The sequence below is a fragment of the Solanum stenotomum genome, chromosome 1, assembly GCF_019186545.1.
Source record: "Solanum stenotomum isolate F172 chromosome 1, ASM1918654v1, whole genome shotgun sequence".
NCBI classification, from domain to species: domain Eukaryota; kingdom Viridiplantae; phylum Streptophyta; class Magnoliopsida; order Solanales; family Solanaceae; genus Solanum; species Solanum stenotomum.
This window is the reverse complement of record NC_064282.1, coordinates 2,378,167-2,405,538: the sequence shown is the minus strand read 5'-3', so window position 1 is coordinate 2,405,538 and position 27,372 is coordinate 2,378,167. Positions and strand designations below refer to the sequence as shown.

The window sequence follows — 27,372 nt, the reverse complement described above, 5'->3', positions numbered from 1 at the left end:
ATCCAACAAACTGAAACTGATAAACAAAAATAAACTATATGAAATTTATTTCCAACAAAAATAGTGATCTACCTACACACCACTCTCTTCAATCCCCCGAGATTACTTGGGATATGTTGTTGACTTGTTGTTTGAAAAGAAAATGATAATATTAAGGAACTATACACTTCAAATTTAGTTCTTCTTTAAAGACAATCCTGATCATTTTAGCAAAAGAAAAAAAGGGTGGATGCGATTATTTATCGACCAATTTATATAGTTACATAAACTACTCCATCATATAATAAAATATATTTAGATACTAAATTAGATGCTCTGCGTTATAAGTTGCCACCAGGATAAGTACAGCCATTGTAACCTAAGAAAAAGAAAGAGGTAAAAAAAGATGTTATTTGTTGACAAAAAGACAGGGCCAATTAATCAAGTACCAAATATGAAAGCTACAGCTTTGCAAAACACGTGTTTAACTAGTTATTAACAGTTTGAAATTTGGATTGACATTTGTATCTAATTTGGAAGAACACTTTTGTCATTGAATTATTATACCACATTGGATGTGGAATTAAATCATAGCAAGATTTCAGTATAAATTATACCAATATTTTACTAAAATGCAAGCAAATGATGTTTTTTTATAACTCCAGTAATCAAACGAGAGGTAACATATTCAATCAAGTACTCAAATGGTATTGTGGAGAAGTGTTGGTGCAAGATGAGAAGAAACTTACTAGGATTTGTTGAGGTGAGGGAAGCGGTCTGAGAGAAATCGCAGTTCCAGGGATTCCTTCCAGCAGTTTGATAAAGAACATTCATAGCATAAGCAGCATGCGATGCAACAGTATTTGGTTCAAAGCATGGACCGCCTTCTTGAATAGGGCTACAGTCAATACCCATGCTACAGGCGTAGTCGAGGTTTGACTGTAATTCAGAATCAGGAATTCCTGGCTTTGGCAAGCACCAAGTAGCTGATCCTGTTGGCTTTGGTGCTGGTGTAACTGGAGTTACTGGAGTTGTCGGTGTTGCTGGAGCAGGGGTCACTGGAGCTGTAGGAGTCTAACAAAAGACACAAAACGAACAAACATAATAAGGATCTTCAGCATGAGTTGATTATTGAGTACTGGCCTTCAATCCTAATGTACTTTCTCTATCCCCTGCATCTTATTCTAATGCAGCGGTACATATGCTACCTTCTGTCTGTATTATTCGTCTCTGAAGATTTTTGCACACTTGTTAAGAAAGACATTAGAATAGCCTTCAATGGTAAGAGTAATTTTCTAAACTATTATTTACCTCTCCTAATCGTATCATAATATTCCACTAGTTGGACTAGCAAGGATCAATTTGAAAAATAAGGAAGTAACAAATGCTCCTTGCCTTTCTAAAATGTCAAAACATTTGGGACATATACAATTTGGCAAACCGACTAATATTTGTGATCGAAGGAAGTACTACAGATATTACCTATATGGCTCTTGAAACCTAAAATCTATTATCATTTGATTGAAAACATATATTTTCTTTATGTCCTTGGAACTTATTTTCTGTTTTTGGTTCAAACATGTATTCGAAACTTGTAGGATGGCGAATTATTGTTCTCACCTGAGAATTTTTTGAGAGGCCAGCATCATAAGTGGTGGAAAGATCAGGCTTGAAAAGTCCAAAGGAGCGTTCTGAGCCAGGCCCAGGCTTCAAATCCTCATCATAGAGAGCAAAGATATAGGTATCGACTGATATTCCAGGCATCAATGGAGTGCCAACCATAGACCTCAAGTGGTTTATCAAGTTACCGTTATAAGCTTTTGCATTATCCATACTTGGGCCTACTTCATTTGGATCTCCCTTGTATGGCCACCCTGTCTCTGCAACCACAATTTGAATTTCCTTAAATCCCCACGCATTCAGGGCTGAACGTACGGCGTCAACCTGCAGGCACACAAAATTTTCTCACATCAACCTGAGCAACTAATTAAGGACAATTTATTGAAATTGGGAATAGAAGCGTTACAGAATTAGAGCAGTTGATTTAGTCAGCAAGTAAAAGGAGATTCTATTGATAATGGTTCTAGAGCGGTTATGATATCAGGGAACAGTGGAATAGACCAACTATATTCGTCTCGATTAATATATATATATTTGCTAGATGTTCATTACCCGCTTTTGGACCCTACGAATTCGGATTCACGCCTGGAAGTCTCATTTTGGCATAGCGCTCTACCTACCAAATATCTTCCTCTTGAATATATATACTCTCAATGGATGCATTAAAAAAAACTTTCAATGTGTCCGGTTACTCCAGTCCAAACTCATTGGTTATAAATCCTAATCTATCTCTAACTTGGACACCATGAAAATATCAAAACAATATGGTGCCATTTATGATTTTTCAAAACAAAACATGTGCACTACTTTTTCTAATGTGTACTTCCATTTACAAAATTTTGATGGTATATATTCTTTTGAAAGTATAGCATTCTACTGGGCCCTGCACACCAAACTTTGCAGAACTATTTTCAGTTTGAATTCACTGTTTACATATGTCCAAACAGATTCCAACGAAATCAGCAATAATTTTGCTTATCAAGTTGTTATCCTTTCATATGTAAGAGTCAAGTTTCCCATTAAATATTGTACTATAACATTTGAGAATCAGAACCTTGTCCAATTACTAATTTTTAATGAAAAACAGGCTGTCATTACCACGCAAGAGTCAAGATCCAGAGTACTAGATGCTTTTTAGGTCCCATCAAATTGCACAAAAAAAGGCCAAGAAATAGAGGTCACTGAGTAGTGATTATGGATAGTTGGTCAATTATTAATTACTATTGTCTTGCCAATTAGTATTAAATTACATACTATTCATTACTACTACAGGGGGGAAAAGGAGCCAATCAGTAAAATGTTCTTACAGTAAGAAATTATGGGAATATAGAGTTGAAATATTTTCTTATACTACTACTAGCTTTTCAGCACATGCTCTTGAAAGAATTTCTACAGCTTCTTAATTTTTCATAATAGTTACTAAGTATATATTTCAAAACTACGTAAAAAGTGAATTACTAACCTGTGCGTCAAACATATTCATGTATTTGATACCGTTGCCTGAATCGACCCGGCCAGCATTTGGTTGGAAGAGACAGAATGCCAAGGTTTCAGGTCTAGGATCACTCTGGTATGCAAAGAATGGGTATGGATTGATCATCAAAGGCGAACCATTTTCCTTGTGAAATTGCAGCAGAGCTTTCAGTGAGTCCCCAAATACTGGACTGAATAACCCGGAAGAAGGCGGGTCGGACTGGGACAAAATGGACATGGCGTGTACCGTTGATACCTTGATTCTACCACCAAGGGAAGCTGCGTTGGCAGCACCATTTCGGTTAAAAAGTACCACGTGCAAAGATTTTTGAACTTTACACAAATAAATAAATAGTACACACAGATAATTTACTCCATTCAATCGTACGTAGATCCACTATCAACTTTAACAAATCAAATATCTTTTTAATAATGATTTTATCAAACTCTTATATTCATTTTCTATGATGCTCTCTCCTTTTTTCAGTTTCTTATCGTCATAGAAATGTTGCAATGTGTTTGAGACTACAACTTCTAAAGATATGCCTAGTATGTACTTCCTCTGTTCCAATTAAACATGTTAAAATGAATGATAGGGTAAATATACGAATAATGGATGGTGTAACTTATACTGTTCCTAGCCGTGTTTTAAAAAACGTTTCTGGAGAGAGTCTCGGGGCAGAGCGTACCAAAAACGCTCCAGAACGTAAATTAAAGACGTAGATTCATAAGGTGTAAGTCCTAAAATTTGACGCGTAAGCCCCAAGCATAAAAACATAAGTCCTAGGCGTAAAAACGTACGCCCGGGCATTTTTAATTTATTTTTTTTTGAACTTTTTTTGCTTTAAATCATATTTTTATTATTGGTGTGATGATATTTCTCAAATAATAAGTATAATACTTTTTTTATTCATTATTGATTGTTAATGCATGAGCTGGGGTCCTCCGGAAACAACCTCTCTACCTCCACGAGGTAGTGGCAAGGTTTGTGTACACTCTACCCTCTCCAGACCCCACTTAGTGGGATTTCACGAGGTATGTTGTTGTTGTTGTATTGATTGTTAATGCTTCTCTCAAATAAAAATCATAAATCATTGAAAGGTTTACTTTTGCTTATTTTATTACTAATAAAACTATAAAATTGAATATAAATGAGACTACTCCCCGTAGATTCATGGGGCTTACGCCTCGCCTCACGCCCCCGCCTTTTAAAACACTAATTCCTAGTATGTACTCACCCTTTCCCAACCAAAAATGCCTCATTTCTATAATTTACAAATAACTTAATTTAAAACTAATATTTACAATTTATTTTAGACTATAAATTTCAAAAGGTATGATTCTTTGGTAAACTTTATTTAAATTATTTAAGAAATCTATGTCAAATTTGATTAAAAAACTTAGATAGTACTTGACTTCTAAATTCCGCGTAAGAAACATGAGTCAAAATCTGAAAGAAATTGATCAACAACCACCTACCAGCATTGAGGGCGTTTTGGACATTCTGCATGGCGGGCAATAGTTGGGGAATAAGGTTCTGATCTCCTGAGGTCACGACTTCGTTACCCACATTCACCACAATTATTTTACTCGCCGGATAATACGCCAAAATATTGTTATTAACCCATTGTCCGGCGAAATTCGGATCGGCGGCAAGCGCCGGGATGTCTCCGTTGGAAGCACCAATCACAATCCCGATCCCGGTATTCGCCAACGCTTTTATGATAGCCGGATCCGCTCCGTACAACCTCACCTTCTGAATGCTGGTCGATTGAATGAGTTTCACCGTCTCCGCCGGCGGCGGGAGGTTGTCGGCAACTTGGCCGTAGTTTACACCGATAAAAGCCTGCGAATCTGGATTACAAGACGAATTAGTATAAAAAAAAAAAATACGTTGAAACTTGTTTAATCATACAAGTCATTTTCAGATAAAGACAATTAGTTTTATTTATAATAAAATCTCTCTGCGCTGTCAAATTTGAACAAATTGTTAACAAGTGTTCACTAACTGTCTAACACCATTAGACAATTGCACCGATTAAACAAAAGAAGTTATCGAGCTGAAAAGCAGTCAGGCTTTTTCTTCCAGAAAGCAAAGTATAGATTCGATTTAACAAAAAAGTCAATTCGCGTCTTAATCAGAGAAAGTGGAAGTTAATTACCTGCAGAAGAAAGGGATTGCAATAAAACAAGGAAGATAAGGAAGAAACTGGAGAGTTTTTGTGGAGCCATTGATGAAGTTTCTATGTGAAGAGGAAGAAGAAGAAGGAGGAGGAGGAATTTAACGGTAAAATGAATAGATATATTTATGATGGGTGGAGTGGGGTCCAGTGTGAAGAAAGTGGAGTAGATTTAACAAGTGAGGTTTGAGGGAATGAAGGTGTGAACATGTGTGTGCGTAGTTCAGTAGAGCAACACAGAAAGTTTCGGTGCGGTTTCGTTTTTATGGTCTTCGTCTTTGTAAGGTGGACTTATCTTCTTAGTCAAGTTTTATCTTCATTCCGTTTATTTTTATCAGTTCATTTTAAATTTTATATGCTTAAATAATAATTGATATAAATATTTTTATTACGATATTCATATTAATTAATATATAATTTTAAATTTTAAGAAAATAATCGATAAATAAAAGTTCAAAGTTATGAAGGGGATACTTTGGAAATTTGCAATTGTTATACTTTAGATACGAACCGTATATATAAACTTGCTTTTGTTTGGGAAGTGGCAAGCTAGATATAAATCACAACTAATAGGTTAAATAATGGTGAATAAATATATTATTTGTACAAAGATGTAGACCTAAATCACACGTGTCATCATTAAAGAATTTAAGCAGATTACATAAAGATAAGCCTTTTTTTTCTTGAGCCGAGGATTTACTAGAAACAAATTCTTTATTTTTAAGATAAAAAAAAAATTGGATTTATTTAATTTTTTTTCAAACTTCACTTAGTGAGATTACATTAATATGTTACTTCTTATACATAGTAAAGAACAAAGTATAAGAGGGGGGTGGGGGGTGGTGGGTGGGGGGATGTTTATGTAATGATAGAAATTAGTAGAAATCGAGTTTTAGTTACATTAACTTTGAATCTAATGTGTGCAGGAGTAAAACAAGTTGCTCGGATAATAAATATAATTTAAAGAGGTAAAATAAGTTGCTCGGATGATAAATATAATTTAAAGAGGTAAAACAAGTTGCTCGGATGGTAAGTATCATCTATCTTTAGATTTATATTTATGGATTTGAATTACCAAAAAGTAAAAAAAAATAAAAATAAAAAATAAAGGTGAAGCTCGTGTGAAGGGGTTATTAAAAAAAATGTTTGTTGGGAAACTCTTCTTGATATATTGTACTCCTTCCGTCTCAATTAATGTAATGTTTTTTTTGTCCTTTCAAGAAAAATGTTACCTTTCTATAATTAGGACAACTTAATTTTAAAATTTCTCATTTACTCCTAATGAAATGATTATATCCACATAAATATCTAAGATTTGCTTTATGTCACAAATTTGAAAATTCTTCATTTCTTTTTTAAACTTTATATTTAGTCAAATAATATTACATAAATTAAAATTAAGGAGACAGTAGAAAGCTGAAATAACTTATAGTGCTTAAATTGTGTCTGTCAATAAAAATGTGTATAGAATATAGACTATAACAACAATACTACACCCACTAAATTATCCTATTTTGAATTCACTACAAGAAAAATGTGAATTACATGGGGATTTTTCTTGGGATTAGTATGAAAATTTGCAGGAAAATACGTTTCCTACAGATTTTCATACTAATCCCCAGGAAAATCCCCATGTAATTCACACTTTTTTGATAGTGGAAGAAGATACGAAGTATGTGAACCTTACCTTCTATTTTTATGGAGTAGAAAGATTGATTTTAATTATCGACATAGGAAAAGCAAGAAAAAGAAAAGAAGCAAATGTAAAATATAGACTAAGAATATATTATGTGTAAAAGAAATTGACATCGATATTATGTTCATTATAAGTGACTCATATTATAAGATTATCTTGTGCATAAATGTTTGATTTAGCAATAATCTGAGTAGATGTAACTTATTAGAATGATTAATTGTCTAATAAACATGACACGCATAAAGCACGGCCAATAGCAGTTAACGTGGCTTTTATTTCACGCAACGTTTCCGTTACCCCGAAATGTTACTCTCTCAATCCAAAAAATAAATAATAAATGTTCATTTTTAATTGCATAGTTCACAAAATTTTCTCACACATATCTTAAATCCAAAGATGCCATAGATGTTGTGAAATGGAGGGAATATTATTTTTAGAGTACAAATATTTTAATTTTTATTCATGCCCATGGACCCCACATCCCAAAAATTAAACAAGAAAACAAAGAGAAGTTTACTCTTGGCTAGTTGTAAAGATATAATTTTCATTAGGAGGTTTAATATAATTTAGGAAAAATTGTATGAAATAGCAAATTACTAATTTAAATTAAATGTTATAGTCATAGTTTCTTTTATTTGTAATTCGCAGCAAATCTTTCATGTATTTTGCCATCTCATTTGTATATCGAAATATACAAATAAACCGAAATATACAAATACATGACCCATTTGTATACCGAAATATACAAATGCAAGACCCATTTGTATATCGAAATATACAAATAGACCCAAATACATATATTTTATGTATATGTATACCGAAATATACAGATTAATAGCCATAGCAAGCATAAAATTTGCTATGGAGCGCAATTATGTAAACTATAACTATAACATACAAATATGATTTTTATGTTTGCTAAACCTAAAATTTACTCAATTTAATTTTTCAAAGGAGTTTCAAATGAAACCTTCCGGCCCACCCTAACCACCCTCCCATTATTTAGGTGGCACACATTAGGCATCTAGCGTCTTGTTAGATAAGGAACATTTAAGGTTTGTGTGTTCTGTTTTGTTAATTGATTAGGAATGCAAATTTGGTAAAGTTGATAACGTATGACAATTCTCTGTCTAAAAGAGTACCATAGGGTTCTTATTTTATGAGTTTATTCCATATTGTATAAACTGAAACGCATAACGGTTTCAAAATGTTTGCGTAATCGTGTAAGACTCAATTACAAAACCATTCTAAGCAAACATTGACATAACACGTATTTAAGCTTTACAAGTGATTGTTTCCACAACTTAATCAAAGAAAGTTAAACTCACTCTGCTATACTTGGACAAAAGTAGGTCATAATGGAATAACTAATTCATTAAGGGCTTATTTGGAAACAAGTTATCTCGAGATTAATTATCCGACGATAAGTTATCCTAGGATTGTTATTTCATCCTCAAAAATTAGTTATTTAACAGCATAAAAGCACAACCAAACAAATGTGAAATGCTTTTAAAAGAGTAATAACACAACTTGAATATGCTGTTAAAACATTGAAATTATATTTTATAACACAAGTTGACCACAGGTTTTTCCAACTGATTAGGACTTTTCTATTTTATAACATTGAATGGAAGATTACATGGGCTGTGGAAATTATATAATGTTCCACAAAAAAGAGAGCTTTAAAACATTGAATGGAAGATTACATGGGCTGTGGAAATTATATAATGTTCCACGAAAAGAGAGCTTTAAAAGGTCAAGCTCTGGTACAAATAACAAAAATGTGACAACAGAAAAGTCACAAAGCCCCTTACTTTGAACAAACACAAGGTACAGAACATACCTTACAATCAAGAAAGAAAAGAATCGACCATCTTCAGCTCTCCAATATATCAAATTGGTTAACACAAAAATAATTTTTAAAAAATAAAAAGGAAAAAAACTGGATGTAGAAAATTTTCACTAGTTAAGCTCCAGAGTGGGAGACTGGAGTAGTCACGAAGCGCCCGTCCTTGTATTCATGAGCATACTGCTGTGGCAAAGCATGCTCACCCTGCAATAATGTTCACACATTAAAGCTTTAACTAGTTTCATCTAAAACATGAAATCTGATACTTGAAGTTCACCTTTTTGCTTCATAAGATACAGTTTACATCTCTATTTAAAGAAAGTGTGAAGAGGCACCGAAAACCATGATCATTTTCCCAGGTTGAAAAGCTAGTCTTGCTTGCGTACGTGAAATCCATTAGGATAAAACACAAAGGCAAAAATATAAAGGAAAGGAAAAATGCGATAAGAATACCATGCATTTTCAGAAGGTCCAACAAAAACCTCGCTACCTTCACAAGCAGGGGCGGACCCACGTTGGTTCCAGGGGGTTCACCCGAACCCCCTTGGCAAAAAATTACACTGTATATATAAGGTAATTTTCTGTATTTATGTGGATATATATATATTTTGAACCCCCTCAATGACAAGGAGAAAGAGATAGCCCAGTGGCAGGTTCCTTGAAAATTAAGTCTCATGTTGAGGGTTCGAATCCCTGCATTAGCGTTTTATTTTTTTCAGTTCCGTTTTCACCTTTTTTTTAGTTTTTTATTTTATAAAACATGCTAAAAGTGTGGTTTTAAACCCAAAAAAATTCAAGGGTCTGCCATTAAAACTAAATACTACTACTTTCTTGAAATTTTGTTTCGTTGGCTTATATATACACTCTTATACTTTTATTTTTCGAACCCCCTGAACGAAAATCCTGGGTCCGCCACTGTTCACAAGGAAGGGTAAGGTTACGTACAGACCACCCTCATACCGAGTGTGTTGTCATTGTAAAGAATGCATTGGCAGACATGTAAGGAATATTGACGACATCTGACTTAATGCAATGCTTCATCCACAATACCAATTAAAATAAAATGGAGGAGGAGAGAGAAAAAAAGAAAAAGAGAAGACAACATTACCCAATCATCATCGGGCCCATCACCAGGAACCAAAACATTGATTTCACTTGACTTAGCTGTTGTAATAGAACCATCCAAAGAATCTTTGTTCAAGTATAACTGGCATCCATTAGTATTGTCGATTGAAATTGTAGGAGCTGAGCCCTAGTATCCCACATAAAAGGAGCTTTAACATTAATCTCATGAAAACATAGTTATATAATTGTTAATACTCAAATTTCATTACACTGCACTTTTTCTAGACCATTACTTATAAAGTTTTGAACCATAAATTTTGATACCTGACATTGCACCTCTACACCGTTGCAATTGACAACCTCACAAGCTGCCACAACACCCTGTGCACCAAATTTAGATGATCAGGTAAGCCATTTAGTGGATGATACAACAGCCTTCAATATTTAAAGAACTTTTCTTGAAGTTCATCACTGACCGCGAATACAACTCCCATCTTAGTGCATTTGTCAATGGTGATGTTGTTGACTTTTCCTGTGTGCCATCAATATATATCAATACAAGTGCAACATAAACCCACTTTGTTATTGTCCAGTTTATGCTACTTCACTTATAGAGAAGAATTATGTTACCTTTGATCTGCAGAACTGAACCTTTGCACCCATAGACATATACTGATTGCTTTGTATCGCAATCATCAATAACTAGGTTCTTTTCTCCTACTTGATTCTCAACCACCCATCTGCCAGCAACATGACAGCAAAGTTAGGAATGACCGAGAAAATTGCACATACAGATAGATTGAAGCCTATTCTTTACTCACTTACGGCCCATCTGAAGCTCAAATTTTGGAGGTCCAGCTTTAGAGACAGAGGGTGAGCTCACTCGGGCTCCTTTTTCACCAGCATTAACAACGCCAGTTCTGTCAGCACGGTTCTTTGTTTTCATGTCATCTGTTACCTTTCTCAGTCCTAGAAGAAAACATTCAAATAAGGGTAAACTTCTACATATATTATACATGATACATGAGGGTGGGAAAGGAAAATTACCAGAAGTCACTGGCTTTCCCGAATTAATTTCGTCAAATACAGCAGACATCCCTTTCGTGGGGCGTGATGATGAAGCCTGAGGAGATTCAGAGCTGAAGAGAGAAGATGGAGGAGGAGCTGGAGGAGCAGGAGCACTTGGTGAAGGAGCTTTCGACGGTGCCGATACAGCAGTTTTCCCTGTAGCACTCCATACAGGACCTAATGGATAGTGATTCTTAACATAATCTCTCAATCCAGGAAGATAAAGTTCTTTCAAAGCTTTTGCCCATTCAACATGATTTGGGTCTTTGTTTTTGAACTCCACGAGAATCTAAAAAATATTGAAAATATTTTACAGAAGTTAGAAGATAACTTCTAACCAAGAGAAAGAGAAGCAAACAAAAAAACACCACATCGTGCCAGAAAATTAGGGGATAACAAAACTACAGACCCTTTTCTACCTAATTTTGTCCAGGTTATGTAAAAATATCTTAAAGATTTCTTCAACCAAGTGAGAGCAATTGGGAGGAGAATCTGAACTGCTAGAAAAGGCCTAAATTACCTTGTTACTATAAAATTCAGCCATCTGCCAACTTTCCTCCACGTATGCAATAGGCATGGTCATGCCTAGAAAAGAAAAAAAATGAGAAGTTCAACAGTTGCCCTCTTCATTTAGAATGTGTAGATATAAAAAAATGTCTAACCGCAGTCTTTTCCAGTGTAGGCAATCCATGCTAGAGCCGATAGACTATCAGCAGCAGACTTCAGCTGGTTGAAGTAATCAGACCGACGTCCTTCCGTCATTTTTGTAGCTTTCACAATCACATCATTCAATGGTTTGAGAAATACAGCCAAACTTGAGTTGTCTGGTTTCTACAGAATCGAGATAAAAATTGAACCAGTATAATAAAAGCATCTTCGACAAAGAAAATAATTTTGTGCACTATTAGAGAGTACCTTTCTGTATTTTCACTAATCAACGCACATAAACCCCAAACATTTCAAGCAAAAGGTAAGAAATTACACTTCTCACTTGCTACGATGAATACAAATTGTCAAAGTCTACACCTCTTTCTCGAAATACAGAGTTCAATCAAAAACTTCGGATAGCATATCACTCTTTCCAGCTAGAAAAAGATAATAAACAAGCACGATTCCATTTGAAATTCTTCTATCTTCACATGCTTCAAGCAACAATTCCTATCCTCCAAATAAGACTTTTGAAAACGATTATTCATTGAACTCAAACAATATGGAATGGATACTACAACGAAAACCAAAAAACATACATATTGCATCATATAAGTCCTTGCAACTTCATTACTGTATGCACATTATCAAACAAAACATACATCAGAATATGGAAATAGCACACACCTGCCTTCCAATTTATGTGACTTAGTTTGACTCGACATGGAACTTAAGAGAAAGGAAGACTTTTGGAAATTTTCATCTCTTTATCTTAATCATTGACATAACATTTGTGCGGGCTATATAAAATGGGATGTTTGAAGTCTCAGCTTATTTCAAAATGCTAAAACACATAGGAATACTAAAGAGGTGAACAGCAGGGCGGAGCCAGGGTAAGTAAGGGGTTCCCACACACTATATATATAAGGTCAAAATTATATTTTATATGTTGAATTCCTTCGTTTTTTTGTGTTTACGTTTCATATTTTGAACAAGTAAGCAAAAATCCTTGCTCTGCCACTCCACTCTAATGAGCTGATCAGAGATTTGACATTACCTTAGTCTCTTTGATCTTAATGAGAAGTTCTCTCTGAGCAGCGAAAGCCGCTTCAACAATCTTAGTGATATCCAGAACGTGTCCTCCGATCTTCTCTGCAGCACTCGAAACCTTTCCGAGGAACTGCGACATCAGATCGTCAAATGCAATAATCGACGGATCTAAAATCGCCGTACCATCGCATGTCCCGACGGAACCGCCGGTGGCTGATAGCGCCTCCAGCCGCATTACCGCCGACTCCAATCGCTGTACCAACTTCTCCTCCATTGACATTGCGAAGCTTCTGATTCTTCTATCTGTTTCTACAAGTTTCTGATCTATAATTGGAGCTTAACGCCACAGATCTGGTGATTGTTTGATGTCTTCGGAGAAAAAGTGTTATATCTGTGAGAAATGGGTATTTATATGTTTGTTAAAGGTCTTCAATCAGAAATGGTGAAAGGTGGAGAGTGCACGTTCGAATATAGAATTAAGGCATAACACGTGTCAGATAAGTAGAGACTTATGGCTTTTTCTGCGTTGTAAACTTGTAATACATGTGTAACTCTCAACTAAAGCAAATACTCAGCTCCGTTTTAATTTGTTCATTCAGCTTTGGAATTAAGAAATTGAAAGAGATTTGAATTTATAATTTTAAATTAAAATTATGTTGAATATATCAAAATGTTTTAAAATTTATGATTTTAAATATCAGGTGAAAAATAAAAATTTAAAAGTTACTATTAAAAAGAGAAAGAGATTTTTTTTAAAAATAGAGTAAAATAAAGTACAACAAGCTAATTGAATCGTGACATGTTCAACTATTCAAGTCATTAAAAGAAAGAAAGTCTTTTCAACGGTATCTTAATCTAACTCCCGTTTGGTCATAGATTTTGAAATTAAAAATTTGAGTTTTTGAAGTTGTAATTTTTGAAATTTAAAGTTGTGTTAAGATAACTAGTTTAAATGAAAAAATTTGAAGTTTTTGTGAGTAAAAGTCTTAAAAGGTCGGTTTTTAAAAACTTAAAAAATATTTGAAGCTCAAATTAATTTCACAATCAAACAGATATTTGAATATAATTTTTTAAAATTTACTCCCGAATTTTGTTACTAAACGCTAGTTAGTTTCTTTGTTTTGCAGGTAAATGTTAGAAAACTGTGATAGATGCCAATTAAAAGTCTATACTATGAAAGATAGACACATAATTATTTATGTGTGATATTTATATCAAATTAATAAATACATGTTAACCTAGTAAGTTAGTAGAAATGCATTTTTACTCTATGCTATTATGGTTCATTCAGAATACTACTGTTCTTAGGCAAAGTGTGCAGGAAAAATTGTCACGAAAAAAGTATAAGCAATTTAGGAAACTTAACGCATTTGGTTATTTTTCAATTTTAATCATACCGCTTCAATCATTTTAAATGTTCTCCCAGAATCATCTTCTTTAAAATCCCTTCATTTGTGGGGTTAATCTTATATATAACTTTGTGGTTATAAAATAGTTCTAGTTAGGGGTATATGACCGGGTTGGTTCGGTTTTTCAAATATCAAATCAAATCATTTGTGTCAAATTTTTAATTTTATAAACCAAACCAAATTAAGAAAACTCGGGGTTTTTCAACCTGGGTTGGTTCGGGGTTTTATTTTTAATTTTATAAACCAAACTAAGAAAACTCGGGTTCTTTTAGATTTTTCAACCTCGGGTTGGTTCGGATTTTTCAAATACTAAACCATTTGTGTTAAATTTTTAAATCAAATCAAACTAATAAACCTCAAATTTTTTCGGATTTTTGGATTTTTCCGATAAAGTATTCATAGAGTTACTAATATCAATGAACTATATAACCTTTATTGGACCATTTAAAATTTCTAATCTCAAAAAACTTGAAAAATATGTTAAAAGATAAAAATTATGAAAACGAATAAGTAATATTTAGAAATTACATCAAAGTAAATACTTTTATGTATAAAATAAATTTTAAAAATTATATATCTAATGTTGGGTTGGTTTGGTCTTAGGTTGACTATGTTTAGTTAAAACCAAACCAACCCAAATATAGTCGATTTTTTTTTCAAAATCAAACAAAACCGTTAGTCAGATTTTTTTTTTCGGTTTGATTCTGTTTTGTACCCCTAGTTCTAGTGCTTACCGACTTCCTATGATACGTAAACATAATTGAGTGAATTTTTCATTACATACATTAATTTAATAACTTTAATGTAAATAAAGTAAAATATAAATAACCTTCATCAAAAAGTAAATAAAGTAGAATATAAATGGCCATCCATAAAAGCACCCATTTGAAATTCGAAGAAACAATTCCAATGAATGTCAAATGTAAAGCCTCACAGAAAAAATGTGGAAATGATCTCTTAAGTTATGACGCGTCGAAAACGAGAGTAAACAAAAATTAAATGTGCTAATAATTATGGACCCAAAGTTTCCCATTTAGTCCTCGTGAATGAGGAACTTAACACCAGGGAGCCTTAATACTTGAAATTTCCCAAGTCACGACTACATTCATTACAACAAGAAGCACCGATCAGGCATGAAACACAGGCAAAAAATTAAGTTGGTAAAATCTTTCTCAAAATCTAATATTCTGCATTTCTCAAGTAAACTAAGTAGTTTGTAAATAACTAAGATAGATAATGCAAGTGTTTTTCCTGAGGACATTGAGTAGTTTAACTATGTTTATATACAAAAATAGACCAAGATATAGAGCCTACATAGGCACAAATTAATACAATAAACTGGGACTGAGCGGAAATGATTCAAAAGAATATACATACTAAAATATTCCTGTATATAACTCTTCATCTCCCTCTAGGTTTCTGTTCATCATCACCTGCGCAGTCCTTAGTAGCTAGTTGAAGTCTATTGGTACCGGCTGAACGTGGATTTAGAAGATCTTTTTCCTGGACTAGTCGAGGTTCCTGCAAAAACAAATTACAAAGGGAAAAATAGTTCACTACACCATATGAACCCAATAGGCGTGAATCAAATAAATAACGAGCTAATTTTCTCTTCCCCACCACCCTTGCAAAAAACAAGTCAAAACCAAGCTATTGTAAATGTATATGTTGTATTCAATGTAAAGAGAAAAATGATTCATACCAAAGAAACATGAAATGTCCGAGTGCAGATACACACTATTGTCTGGTACTCTAGTAATGTTTCAAGATAAGTTGAGTAAAGTGAACATACTGATATGAAGTTGGTTGCACCCACCACTCTAATACTAACTGACTGGGAAAACAACAGAAGGCATACCACCAAACCAATCTGATTTTAAGGGTTACTCTACTTCAGTTATTGCAAGCAGTAAAAGGGAAGAAAGCCAATTTCAGCAATTGGACAGTCTCGATGAATAAGTTGTAATGCCCTTTATCATTAGTCCGTGTTCAAAAACTTATGACATATATTATGCTTTGACAAGCAGATTGAGCACATGCTAATAGAAACAACTAATTGATACAAATGAATGAGCATTTCTTCTATAACTGAGAAATCCAAGGGCCAGTGGCAAGTGAATGAGCATTATATGCCAACCAAAATCAGTGGTCAAATGAAGACTAGTAACTGAAAACACAAATAGGAGACAAAAAATTTCAGTCAGTCAAAGGCCACTAGGTGAGATGGCTTACTGAACGGAAAGGAAATTCATCAGCCTCTAGCATATGTACTATTTGACCCATCTTTGGCCGCTTGTTGGCATCCATATCTATGCAACGGAGGCAGACCAACAAAACCCGCTTTAGGGATCTAGGAGGAGGATGGACTTCAATTAATGGGTCGACCAATTCTTCACCACGTCGATTTGATACCATTCCTTTAAACCAATCGACCAAGTTCATCTGCAATTTTTTTGTAATGATGTCAAGATAATGCCACAAGATCTATCAGAATGTAACTGATCTTCTTTTAACTCCTTTTATTTTTTATAAATATTTTTGGCAGTGGTAGCAGAAATGACAAGGGAAAATATATTCTTACCTCCCCAGGCGGTCTTGAATAGTCAACGGGACTTCTTCCAGTAATAATCTCCATGAGCATAACACCAAAGCTATACACGTCGCTCCCCTCGTTAAGCATACCAGTGCTGGCATAGTCAGGCGAAACATATCTGGGGCAATATCATCATCCATAATTAGCACTAATAATCCACTTAGTATTTGCTTATAAAAGTTTGGAAAGATTAGAGAAAGGGCACACCCAAAAGTCCCCATAACACGGGTAGTCACATAGCTTTTCTCAGGTCCTAGAAGCTTGGCAAGTCCAAAATCTGATACTTTTGGATTCCACTTCCTATCCAACAAAATATTACTCGATTTAACATCACGATGCACAACTTTGGGTTCCAAACCTTCGTGCAAATAGGCAAGTCTGTCCAAACAAAAAAGTTATGATGTCGAATGAGATAGGAAAAATTAAGTCATGCATGCACTAAAGATGTGTATCTCTTTCTTTTTTTGCACACGGAAAAATATGCAACCCATAGATTTCAAAATCAGGGTTGAATGTGAACATGTGCACTTAAACTATTCTTTAGCACACATGTCAAACTTAAGTCACAAACGTTGTAAAAGATATGTATGAATTGTTAGGAGATACAACGGTTCCTATAACCATGGGTTTACACTGTCAATCAACATTGGAGCAAAGGGAGAAGATTGTCTTGGTAATTACCAAAGAAAGTGCACACATAAAAGATCATGCTTCAAGGTCAAAGCAATTTCAGTTCATGACAAGGACTAAGATACATATCATGTAGTGAAAAAACAAAATGTAGAAGCCTCACCCTCGAGCAGTTCCAATTGCAATTCTCAGTCTAATCTCCCAGGTTAGAGGACTAACAGACCCTACATCACCGTGTAGCCATTGCTCCAAATTGCCATTGTCAATGTACTCATACACTAGTATCCTGGACAGTCAGTAAACGATTTAACAGATGTATTTGTAAACAGAGACAAGAATTTTCCACATGTTTGTGAATATTAACTGTAATGAATTACCTATGAACACCTTCTGAACAATAACCAAGAAGACCCGCAAGGTTTTTGTGTCTCACTTTGCCAATGGCCTCAACTTCCACCCTGAACTCCTTCTCTGCCTGACCCCTGTATACAATCAAGTCATAGTGCATGAACAACAAGGGTTCAAAGTAGAAACTTTCAGGGAGGAAAATTCTAAAAATAGTAAACCTTGAACACCTCATCCACGTAATAACGTCTGTGTATACACTACCCTTCCCAGGCTTCACTTATGAGATTACACTACCCGTCCTTCTCTGCCTGATGTTTGTGTAATGCAATAACTTAGATCATGACAGTGAGCATAACTCCATTTACAGTTGTACTGTTACCAACCATCATTACGGCTAATAAAGATTGGCTTAAATGGAAGTTGTCATTACTGAGCATAATTACTCAACCTTATGTCTAGATTTTAGCAAAGAACATAATTAGGCTGGTACAAAAGAAAGAAAGAAAAAAAGGAAAAAAGAAAAAAGAGAAATAGTTCCAGGATAAAAAAGAACAAAAAGGAATGAAGAAAAAGTAAAAGAGAAGATAAAAAACAAAAGTAACGTTTACTTTCTTTTTCTATGGAGTAACAAATATTGTACTTTGACCCAAAAAGAGAAAAATAATCACATAAATCCAGATCTGAGAAGATTGGATTCTTTTTCCAAGAAAATTAAGCTGAAAACAAACAAGATGTAGACACTACACCAGCTAATCAACTCAAACAAACAGCTACAAAGGGAAGAGAAGATAAAAAAAATTGAAATGGAACAATGAAACAGAGACATATTTCCAAAAGAAGTTCCGGCTCAAGCAAATCAAATCAGTAAATAAAAAGAAAAAAAAGTAGTGGTAAGAATTGCATAAACTCTACCTCCACACCTCATTTTGATGGATTTCACCGGATATGTTATTGTCGTAAACACTTACTTTGGTCTACTTAAATTGGATTTCATATATTTAAATAAAATTATGCAAGAACATGAAGAATTAAATAATAAGTACCCACTTGTTGTTTAGAAGCTTCTTGACAGCTACTACTGAACCATCTTGTAAGACTCCACGAAATACGACACCGTATCCACCTTCACCGATCACATTCTCGGCACGAAATCCTTTGGTCGCCATCTCCAGTTCTTTCAAACTGTACCAACGGCCCCACCCAATATTCGTCGACTCGGTTGAACCAGAGATCGCCGACGATGTATCACTCCGGCTCGTACTTGACTCATTACTCCCTGAACTTCCTTTTATACCATCAGACTCAATCTCGATCACTTCCTGAGCTTCTTTTCGGAGAATCGCAATAGTCTCATCCTCCTTTTTCGATAAATGATTCACTTTACCAATCGCATTGAGATCGGTTGTTCTACTGTCGCGAATCACATCAGCTACCAAAGGTAACAACCCGACACTCTTCTTACCTCCACTGCGACGTCGTTTCGAGCTTCGATTTAGCCTGATAAGTAGAAAGATGAGAAAAAGCACGACAACCATAATGATAACGGTAGCGGCAACTACGACATAGAGCTGAAGACCTAAAATAGGAGTTCGTGCAGTGAAAAAACTGGAGAGTGAATTCCCGGAACTGTGATTCTCGCCGGAAACCGCCATTGTTTCCGACTACAATGGAGTAAGACGGGACACCACAAAGAGTACCGGAGATTAGTGAGCTGATCAATATGGAGATGGCATTTTAGAGAGAGATAGAATGTCGATGAGAGAGAAGCACAGAAGAGGTTATTTGGCCATAGGCGAGAGGGAGAGGAGCATAGTATAGAGAAATGTTTTTAAGGAATTGCCGTTTGTGTAGAGAGTGGGGACCTAAAGGGACATAGAGACCGTTTGAGTAGATGAAATGACGCTTTCGTCCTTTTGATTTTTATGACATCGTTAGTATATGTTTTTTTGGTTTTTTTAGCACCCGATTAAATTTGAATCGTTTATTGCAAGACCCATTCAGAAGTGACGTTATCAATAAAATTTTCTCATACTCAAGACTCTCACTCGAGACCTTTTGATTAAGAATGAAATAGCCCTACCACAATCCATACTAATCTATATTACAATTATTATATCCATTTACATTAATTGCTTAATGGGGACCCTGGGAATTGATCCTTTTCATCTTAAAAAGTTTTGGAGCTGATCATGTTGTGCTTTTTGAATTTAACTAAACAATTGTTATTTATAGAATTGTTAGTTGAATTATTTATTTAGTAGGAAAGTTTGTAGGTAATTGGGTATTGTTTTGTTATATAGTAAGTGTAAAATTTAGTTAATGCATTGTATATGTTATTTCTGTTGTTCTTTTACTTTAGTTATCACACTAGTTTATTTGTTGTTTCTGTTCATTTACTGTTTTGATACCGCTGAAAATTCTCATATTGGTTATCACAATTTACCAAGTTATACTTTATCAATTCTATTTTTTAGTTGAATGTTATATTAAGAAAACATTTTTTTCTTATTTATTTATTTTAACAAATTAAGAGAAAGATTTTATTTATTGCTTCTGTTTTATTAACGGTTTAATACCTCTAAAAATTCTCGTGTTGGTTATCATAATCTACCAATATGTACTCCGTCAATTCTATTTTGTTTAATGGTTATACTAAAATTAACTATCAGTTTTATTTTATTTGATCATTCGATATTATATTATATCCATTTAAATTGATTGCTTAACTCATCTCAAATTTTTTGAAGCTGATGATATGGTACTTTTTGGATTTAAATAAATAATTATTATTTTTATAGTAATATTAGTTGAATTGCTTATCATAATATGAAAGTTGGTAGGTAATTGAGTGGCATTTTGTTTTACTGCTGAATATGTTTGATGCATTGTACATGTTATTTTTGTTGCTCTTTTACTTTAGTTGTTGTTTCTGTTTCCTTAACTGTTCTCGTATTGGTTATCACAATCTACCAATATGTACTCTGTCAATTCAATTTTATTTGACTGCTATACAAAAATAAATATTATTCTTATTTATTCATTTTAATAAATTAAGATGGAAAGTTGATTAGTTACTTCTATTTCATTAACTGTTTTAATACCCCTACAAATTCTAGTGATGGTTGTCAACTTATCATAATCTATCTAACATGTACTCTGTCAATTCTATTTTATTTGATTGTTATAAAAAAAAAATACATCTTTCTTATTTATTTATTTTAATAAATTAAGAGAGAAATTTTTTTCAATATTATATTTATCATAAGTAACTACATAATACTATTAACCAAACCTATATTTTCAAGCATATTAACAAAGACAGCTTAATAAAACAAAATCCTAATAGAATTTTTTTAAAAGAGAATATTAAATCAATAAAAATCAAGTACTCCCTCTGTTCCTAATTACTTGTCCACTTTTGAATTGACACACCTATTAAGAAATCAATTAATGACATAGTGAGTTTACCATTTTATCTCTATTAATTAAGAAGTGGATGAAAAGTTCTGCATTCTTCAAAGTAATTAGTCATTTAATTGAGGGTAAATAGGTAAAAAAAATTGTTCTTTCTTGATTTGTCAAAATGGACAAGTAATTAGGAACAACTATAAAAGAAAAAGTAGACAAATTATTAGGGACAGAGAAAGTAAAATATAGATGATAGTTTTCTATATCAAGCATTGTAGCTAAAAAATAAATAAAGTGATAGCTTATTATAATAGTTGTCTTTTAAACTACTCTTATTAATTTCATTTATTCTATCAAGTAAAAATAATAAATTAAATAAATGCAAAAGAGAGATTTATCAACTCATGCCTTCTCAATTATTCATGATGTATATTACTGTCAATCAATAGTGGTAGATTGTGATCAATGTGCTTTTGTCTTTTATTTTTTGGGAAAAGCTTCCTTTGAGTGTTGAGTAAGCAAAGTTTGAAGGCAACCACCAAATGTAGAACCAGGTTCAAGCTATTATTGAAAACTATTCATTTTTTTGGGCTTAATACATTGGTCGTATTTAAAAATATCAGTAAATTTTATTAGATATTTTAGTTCAAATTTTGAAAATATTTTCACGTGTGTTTTCATGTGATCATTATATAAGTTAATCACTTAAAATATGTCACCGTCTTTAATTATATTTGTTAACCCAAATAAGTTGTAAAACTCGGATGCCCCAATTGAGTTTCATGCGTGTAATTAAAGAGGATGACATATTTTATATAGTTAACTTGATTTTTAGTAGACGCTTAAGATCGAGTAAAAGCTTTTCAAAAATTTGAAATGAAAGTGTTTAATAAGAATAGTTTACGATGTGTTCAGTTGTTCAATTTGGATTTTTAAATGAATTTACTAATAACTTCAAGAGAATATCAATATATTAAGCCTTTTGTTTAGGAAATGAAATTTCTTGACCACTTAAAAGAAAATTAAAAGCTCTTATGTATAAAAATAAAGATCTCTCGTGAAAAAATAATTATAATTAATTTTTTATATATATAAATGACCTATAAAAATAATTCTCCCACTTTTTTTGTTTTAAGAAATTGTTCAAAAGTTATTATTCTCCGGACCGACACACAGTCGCACAACCAACCCGTCCAACCAGCCAACCATCTTATTGCTGAATTTTAATTTTTTTAATTTTTTTTGGTTTGGGGGATGTGGCTAATTATTGTCCAAATTATTTAAACCAGCGATATTAAAATTTAATCTTATAGTATGTTTTTTAAAGTATTTTAAGTAGTTAATTATTGCGATTATAATACTTTTTTCGTATTTTCTAAACATGTAAATTTTGTTAAAAACTTAAGATTTTCATGTATAGAATTTTGAAATTCAGACTGTGTCATATATATTTATACAATTTTCTCTTCATATTTTTTTAAAAATCAATTTTATTGGTATAAAAAAATTAAAATAGAGATAAGACTGCTTCACGTATAACACAATCATAACATCAACTGTGATATATGATGTCAACTCTCCACCTAATTCTGGTGTTAATATTTTCAATTATCATTAAACAAATAGCTTAAACAAGAATTAAAATTCTAATTACTCATTCTCCCTTCACTTTCACCTTCACAGACATGTTAAGATTGAAACAAGTTTGGTGAAGTAGGTAAAATGACACTGTTGATGCACACATGTATTATTTAATTATTTATTAAGATTACCATTACCTGGTTAACATGCCATGTGAGAATTCAGTCAACAATTAAGAAGAATCATAATTTTTCCCTCATAAATTAGCATGTTAGTTAGTAAAAATATTTATTTGTCCTATGTTTTAATAAAAATAATAATTCCAGAACAATTTAATATAGTACCATTTTATACTTCCTATTTTATGGATTCTAACTTTACGTTTGGTTATTGATTTTTGTAAGACGCTAAAGATAGAGTTGTGTTTGATTATATTTTTTAAGAAGAATATTTGAAATGATATTTACGTGGATGTATTTAAATACATTTTCAAAAGTAAAAGTTGAGTTAGAAAACACACGTATAATTTTGAAATACAACTCCAGTAAATTTAAATTTTGATTATCAAATACAAACTTTTAAATAAAGTAAAAAATTATCTACTTAAAACTGTAAATATATACTCTCACTATATACTTTTAATTGTCATAGTTGAATTTGACACATTCATTAAGAAAATAATGATTGACATAACTATTTTACCACATTATCATTATTAAATAATGTTTAGTGTTAGATCTAAAAAAATGATTTGAAAAATCAGTATTACTCATATAAAAGATAAGACATGAAGAGATAATTGTATCTTCTTGATATGTGAAAAATGACAAATAAATGATTTTAAAAAAATAGTAAATAAAAAAAAATGAACAGAGTTAATAATTTTTTTGATTTATGATCAAATGGCTCTTAAATTTTCTTATACTTCATCCATCCAACAATAGTTGTTATTATACTAAAAATAGTTGTTTAATAATACTTGTCTAATTAAAAACGGGAAAAGGCATAAATTTCCCCCTTAACTTGTCCCGAAAAGTCAGTTACACGCTTAAATTATTATGACGACCTATTACACATCTTTACTACTTAAAACTGAATTTAATACCACCTTGAGACGTGTAACACCACTCTCACAGCATGTAGTGTATTACACGTTGTCACATAAGCACAACGTCAGCGCCACGTCAAATTTTATAATTTTTTTATATTCTTTTTGTTTTGTTTTGTTTTCTTTATTAATTAATTTTCTTTTTGTTAACTCTATTTTTCACTAATTAATCTCTAATTAGTTTTTGAAAATGTCTAATAATTATATCTTTTTTATCACTAAATCCACCCACTTTGTCTCTAATCTTATCGTAAAAATCATTCATTTGATTTATATCACAATTTTCTTTGTCTTCTCCGATGAAGAACAACCAACCCATCACCACCACAAGCCTACCTCCACAACTCCATTCGTTCTTCTTTTCCGACGAACCGTTAGTCACCAAACAATCACTTAAACCACCATATAATAGCCACTCAAAATTCAAATCAATCACCGAAAAACACCAAATCATACCTCATTACCTTATCCCTTTGCGATTTTATTCATTTGATTTCTTTTGTTGGTGTGTCGATGAGCTCAAAGCTTCAGCCATGGCTCCGATGAAGTTCAAGAGCTTCACACTTCCAGATCTGAACAACCAACAAATAGCCACAACCAACAACACCAGTACTACACTCTCATCGTTGTGAATCTTTGAGATTGTGATGAAAAATAAAAAGTTGTGATGAGAGGGGAAGAAAGATTTTGATTTTTTAATTCTTTTTTAAAACGGTAATGGGAGGAGAAAGAAGATTTTGATTTTTTTTAATTTTTTTTTTACTTTAATTTTTTCTAACGTGCTAGTTTTTTATTATTTTGCCACGTCAGTTTTAGGGAGTAAATAAATTCTCTTTTAAGTAGTAAAGGTGTGTAATATGTCGTCATAATAGTTTAAGTGTGTAACTAACTTTTCAGTATAAGTTCAAGAGGGAATTTATGTTTTTTCCCAATTTAAAAAATCAAGAGATAATTTATATTTTGTGTTTATGTTACCTTGTTATTAAAATATTATTTATCATCTAACATATTTTTCAAAGTATTAAATTTAATAAAGTTAAAAGATAATATAATAATATTACCTATATTATTTACTATTATTGAACGGAGGAAAGATAACATATCATCACCTACTCACTTCAAAACAAAACAAAAATGGATTACTCCGCCATGAATTGTCGTACACCAAAAAGTCAATGAAAGAAATTAAAGACACATTAATTATTTAGGAGTATACAAGATGTACTAGTTTGTTTTCCTTTTTTTTATATCCAGTTCAAGTTATTATTAAGAGAAAAGTGTAATTACCTAATGTTTTTCTTTTATTAGTATCTTTCTTGTATAGTCAAGAAAATGATTGTGTCATGTGTTAGACTCACCCATCACACAAAGGGCTCTTTTGATATCATATATTAAAATTAATATTATTAGTACTATGGTTGATAAATGCTTAGATGTTAGGTATAAAATTCAGCTCATTAAACACGGTGTTTAGTTATTAATTTATACTTTTGCATAACAAAAATAGGTACAAGTTATGAGTCAATTTATATATTATTTTGTGCATAATTAACACATAATAACTAATTTTGTATAACTATGTCTTATAATATATGAATAACTCTAACCACCAATCAAACTACATCTTAGAATCAGTTGGTTACATACTCGGTTACTAGTTATACAGAAAAAACAATGATTATATATTGATTATTTATACAATAATTAATAAGAAATATGTTTTCTTATAAAAAATGATTAATAATGAAAAAAAAAATGCTAGAACATAAGATTCTTATTTTAAAAGCTCATTTGTTTCTTTAAATAGTTTAATTGCTCTACACATTAATACGCATATTCTAATTGTTTACATTATATTCGCATAATATAACATATATACTCACATTAACCGATATTACTTATAATTCCCAAACAAATGAGAGAAAGTCGGTGCGCCGGTCCCTTAAAGTACATTAATGACAAATTTTGAAAAGAGGCAGACTACGTGAGAGTATTCATATATAGGTTCAGATCATTTACATTTGTACATATCTGCATTCATTGACATACGCTCCTTTGACATATGAGTCAACATATAATTCAAGAGTCTTTTCATTTTTAATTAGAGATTTCTTATTTATATTTTTCAAAATACAATTATTTATTGATGAAAGCGAAATAAAAAAAAGGGCCATGTAAGATACATATTCTAGTCTAGTTTAATAAGACACTAATATACTGCTGAATAATAGATTATTTTTTAAAAAAATAAACAGACATAGGCGCCTTTGGGACAGTGTGTCCATTACTTACTCACCAAATTCAAATGTTGTCGGAAAGTCCACGGAGAGGGAGTATAAAATTATAAAATATCCTCTCACATTTTAATATATCAAAATAGTTACAATGAATCATATCATAAACTTTTATTCTTCATATTTCATGTAATATTTGGGATGGAGGTAGAGCCGTTAAAATGGGTCAGCCCAATCCAATCCGTTATTGGAATAGTGTAGAGATATAATTTTTTAAATCCATTTAAAACTAAGGCTTGAAAGCTCAACCCATATAAGCCCTTATCCCTTGAGGTTTGATCGGACCGATTCGGGATCAGCCCATGGGCCAAAATTATTTATTTAAGAGCAACTTTCACATATAGCAAACATAAAAATCATATTTGTATGTTATAGCTATAGTTTGCATACTTGCGGTCCATAACAAATTTTATGTTTACTATGGAGCTTTTGATTTGTATAATTCGCTAGATACATCCAATTTTATACAAATTGTTCAGTTTTGTATAAATTCATTTATACATTGTAATTTGTATAATAAGATCTGTATTTGTATAATTATAAATGTATATGAAGAAAATATATGTATTTGTATTTGTTTATACATTTTTCTCTCGCTTTATACAAACACAAACGCATTTTATACATTTTATATCGAAATGTATAAAATGGCTAATTGTATACCGAAAATGGATAATTGTATACCGAATCAAATGACAAAAAAATGGTATATTTGTTGGGAATTACAAATAAAATAAACTATGGCTATAACATTTAATTTGAATTAATAGTTTGTTATTTCATACAATTTTCCCTTTATTTAATGGTAACTTACAACAATCTCACAAGTATATGTATGAGCTAATTACTTAAATGCATGTTATGTTGTAATATTATGAATCTTACCAGATTTTCGTACGTCTATATATTTGTAATCTTAGGACACATGGACTCAAAATTAGGTTAATTTGTTCTAGATACATTCTATCCAAATGAATTCGCATGTATCTAGGAGATATAGACAAATCCCACTCCCTTATCTCCCTCCCATCTCACTTGCCGCTATCTTATCTCGCTCGCGTATCTGGGATGCATCACACCAGATACATGTATCTCGCATATCTAGTATCCTAGATACATGCTAATTACACTAACTTTTTTGCTAGTATTATTGAAACAACATCATTCTTTGTCATATTTGATTTGAAAATCTTCTCATTTCCTTGATGTTATAAAATTTTAAGTTTGAAAAGAAAAAAAAGGGCTAGCCCGCCCAGCCCTCGGCCCTTCTAGGGTTGGGTTAGGTTGAACATTTTCAGGCCCTTCCAAATGAAGTGCTGGCCGTCCTAGCCCTTCAAATTCCTTGGCCTGCGAAACTTGTGCCGACTCTTTTT

The 27,372-nt window shown here is 32.4% G+C and overlaps 3 protein-coding genes across 3 annotated transcripts; all 3 read right to left on the bottom strand.

The window, feature by feature from the left end:
• Positions 1-211: 211 nt before the first annotated feature.
• On the bottom strand, positions 212-5,503 carry LOC125863185 (glucan endo-1,3-beta-D-glucosidase). The gene is made up of 6 exons (XM_049543650.1): positions 5,235-5,503; positions 4,552-4,926; positions 3,062-3,351; positions 1,600-1,923; positions 729-1,053; positions 212-358 (listed from the first exon to the last, which is right to left on the bottom strand). The coding sequence occupies exons 1-6, from the start codon at positions 5,302-5,304 to the stop codon at positions 321-323; spliced, it is 1,422 nt and encodes a 473-aa protein (XP_049399607.1). The 5' UTR covers positions 5,305-5,503; the 3' UTR covers positions 212-320.
• Positions 5,504-8,746: 3,243 nt separating this feature from the next.
• Positions 8,747-13,073, bottom strand: LOC125864082 (cyclase-associated protein 1). Its single transcript, XM_049544324.1, has 10 exons — positions 12,636-13,073; positions 11,593-11,761; positions 11,451-11,515; positions 10,910-11,219; positions 10,684-10,831; positions 10,493-10,602; positions 10,339-10,394; positions 10,187-10,243; positions 9,906-10,049; positions 8,747-9,001 (listed from the first exon to the last, which is right to left on the bottom strand). Exons 1-10 carry the CDS (start codon positions 12,906-12,908, stop codon positions 8,915-8,917), a joined length of 1,419 nt encoding a protein of 472 aa, XP_049400281.1. The 5' UTR covers positions 12,909-13,073; the 3' UTR covers positions 8,747-8,914.
• Positions 13,074-15,249: 2,176 nt separating this feature from the next.
• Positions 15,250-19,432, bottom strand: LOC125862273 (probable receptor-like serine/threonine-protein kinase At4g34500). The gene is made up of 7 exons (XM_049542671.1): positions 18,656-19,432; positions 17,638-17,742; positions 17,424-17,546; positions 16,838-17,008; positions 16,619-16,748; positions 16,270-16,479; positions 15,250-15,558 (listed from the first exon to the last, which is right to left on the bottom strand). Exons 1-7 carry the CDS (start codon positions 19,258-19,260, stop codon positions 15,439-15,441), a joined length of 1,464 nt encoding a protein of 487 aa, XP_049398628.1. The 5' UTR covers positions 19,261-19,432; the 3' UTR covers positions 15,250-15,438.
• Between the last annotated feature and the right edge of the window lie 7,940 nt (positions 19,433-27,372).